Genomic DNA, 1,011 nt, shown 5'->3' on the forward strand with positions numbered 1-1,011 from the left:
AGTCAGTAACACAGGGTACTTGTGACGATTATATTGGACTGGTTACAGAACTGTTTGTTCACACCTCTTTCGCTCGCGACCTGAACGGCGCTAGAACAATGCAGGGCTTGTTTCGCCTTGAGTCTTGCAATGTCTCCAGGTGTGGGGGGCGGAGTGTCAATGGAATTGTTTGAGTGTGTTGTGAGTGGGGGGGCGTATTCTCTGTGGTGCGGGAGTGTGAGATGGTTCTATTAAGCGCCTCGGGTTCAGCCTCTCAATTTTCACTCTGTCCTCTTTTCTCCATCCTCCCCTCGTCTCTGTGACCTCCCCACCCTCTCCCCAGGGACTCTACGCTATCTCGGCCATCCCTCACGCCATCTTGCCAACGGTTCACTTCCATCCCCCTTTGCCCACTCTGAAGAGGCTCCTGATTAACCGAATGCCGATGGGCTCTGTCATCAAGGTGGTCACCTTTTACAAGAGAGCCTTCTGGAAGGAGAAGGGTAAGTGTGCCCTCGGTGGGGGGGGGGGGGGGTATTTTTCTGAGGCGAGGGGGTGCATGATGTTTGTCGTTCGCCCCCTGAAGATGGACAGGATCGCCTCTTTCAGGCCGAACAGTTCAGGGGTTCATCACAACAGAACAGACTCAGAGTCCTACAGCGTGGAAACAGACCCTTCGGCCCAACCCGTCCATGCTGATCAGATATCCTAACCTAATCTGCTCCCATTTGCCAGCACTCAGCCCCTATTCCTCCAAACCCTTCCTATTCATATACTCATCCAAATGCCTCTTCAATGTTGCAATTGTACCAGCCTCCACCACTTCCTCTGGCATCTCATTCCCATACACATACCACCCTCTGGGTGAAAAAGGTTCCCCTTAGGTCTTTTTTATATCTTTCCAATCCCAGGGAAAAGCCTTTGCCTATTTACCCTATCCATGCCCCTCATAATTTTGTAAACCTCTATAAGGTCACCCCTCAGCCTCTGACGCTCCAGGGAAAACAGCCCCAGCCTGTTCAGCCTCTCCCT

At 52.2% G+C, this 1,011-nt stretch overlaps 1 protein-coding gene across 1 annotated transcript in view; it reads left to right on the forward strand.

The window, feature by feature from the left end:
* The first annotated feature begins 303 nt into the window (after positions 1 to 303).
* The window catches only part of LOC122546476 (amine oxidase [flavin-containing]-like), a 10,519-nt gene continuing 9,811 nt past the window's right edge, over positions 304 to 1,011 (forward strand). The window contains exon 1 of the mRNA XM_043685178.1: positions 304 to 482. Coding sequence (XP_043541113.1) covers positions 419 to 482 — 64 coding nt within the window. The 5' untranslated portion in view covers positions 304 to 418. The remainder of the gene's footprint in view (positions 483 to 1,011) is intronic.

Source organism: Chiloscyllium plagiosum, unplaced genomic scaffold, assembly GCF_004010195.1.
Source record: "Chiloscyllium plagiosum isolate BGI_BamShark_2017 unplaced genomic scaffold, ASM401019v2 scaf_96314, whole genome shotgun sequence".
Taxonomy (NCBI): domain Eukaryota; kingdom Metazoa; phylum Chordata; class Chondrichthyes; order Orectolobiformes; family Hemiscylliidae; genus Chiloscyllium; species Chiloscyllium plagiosum.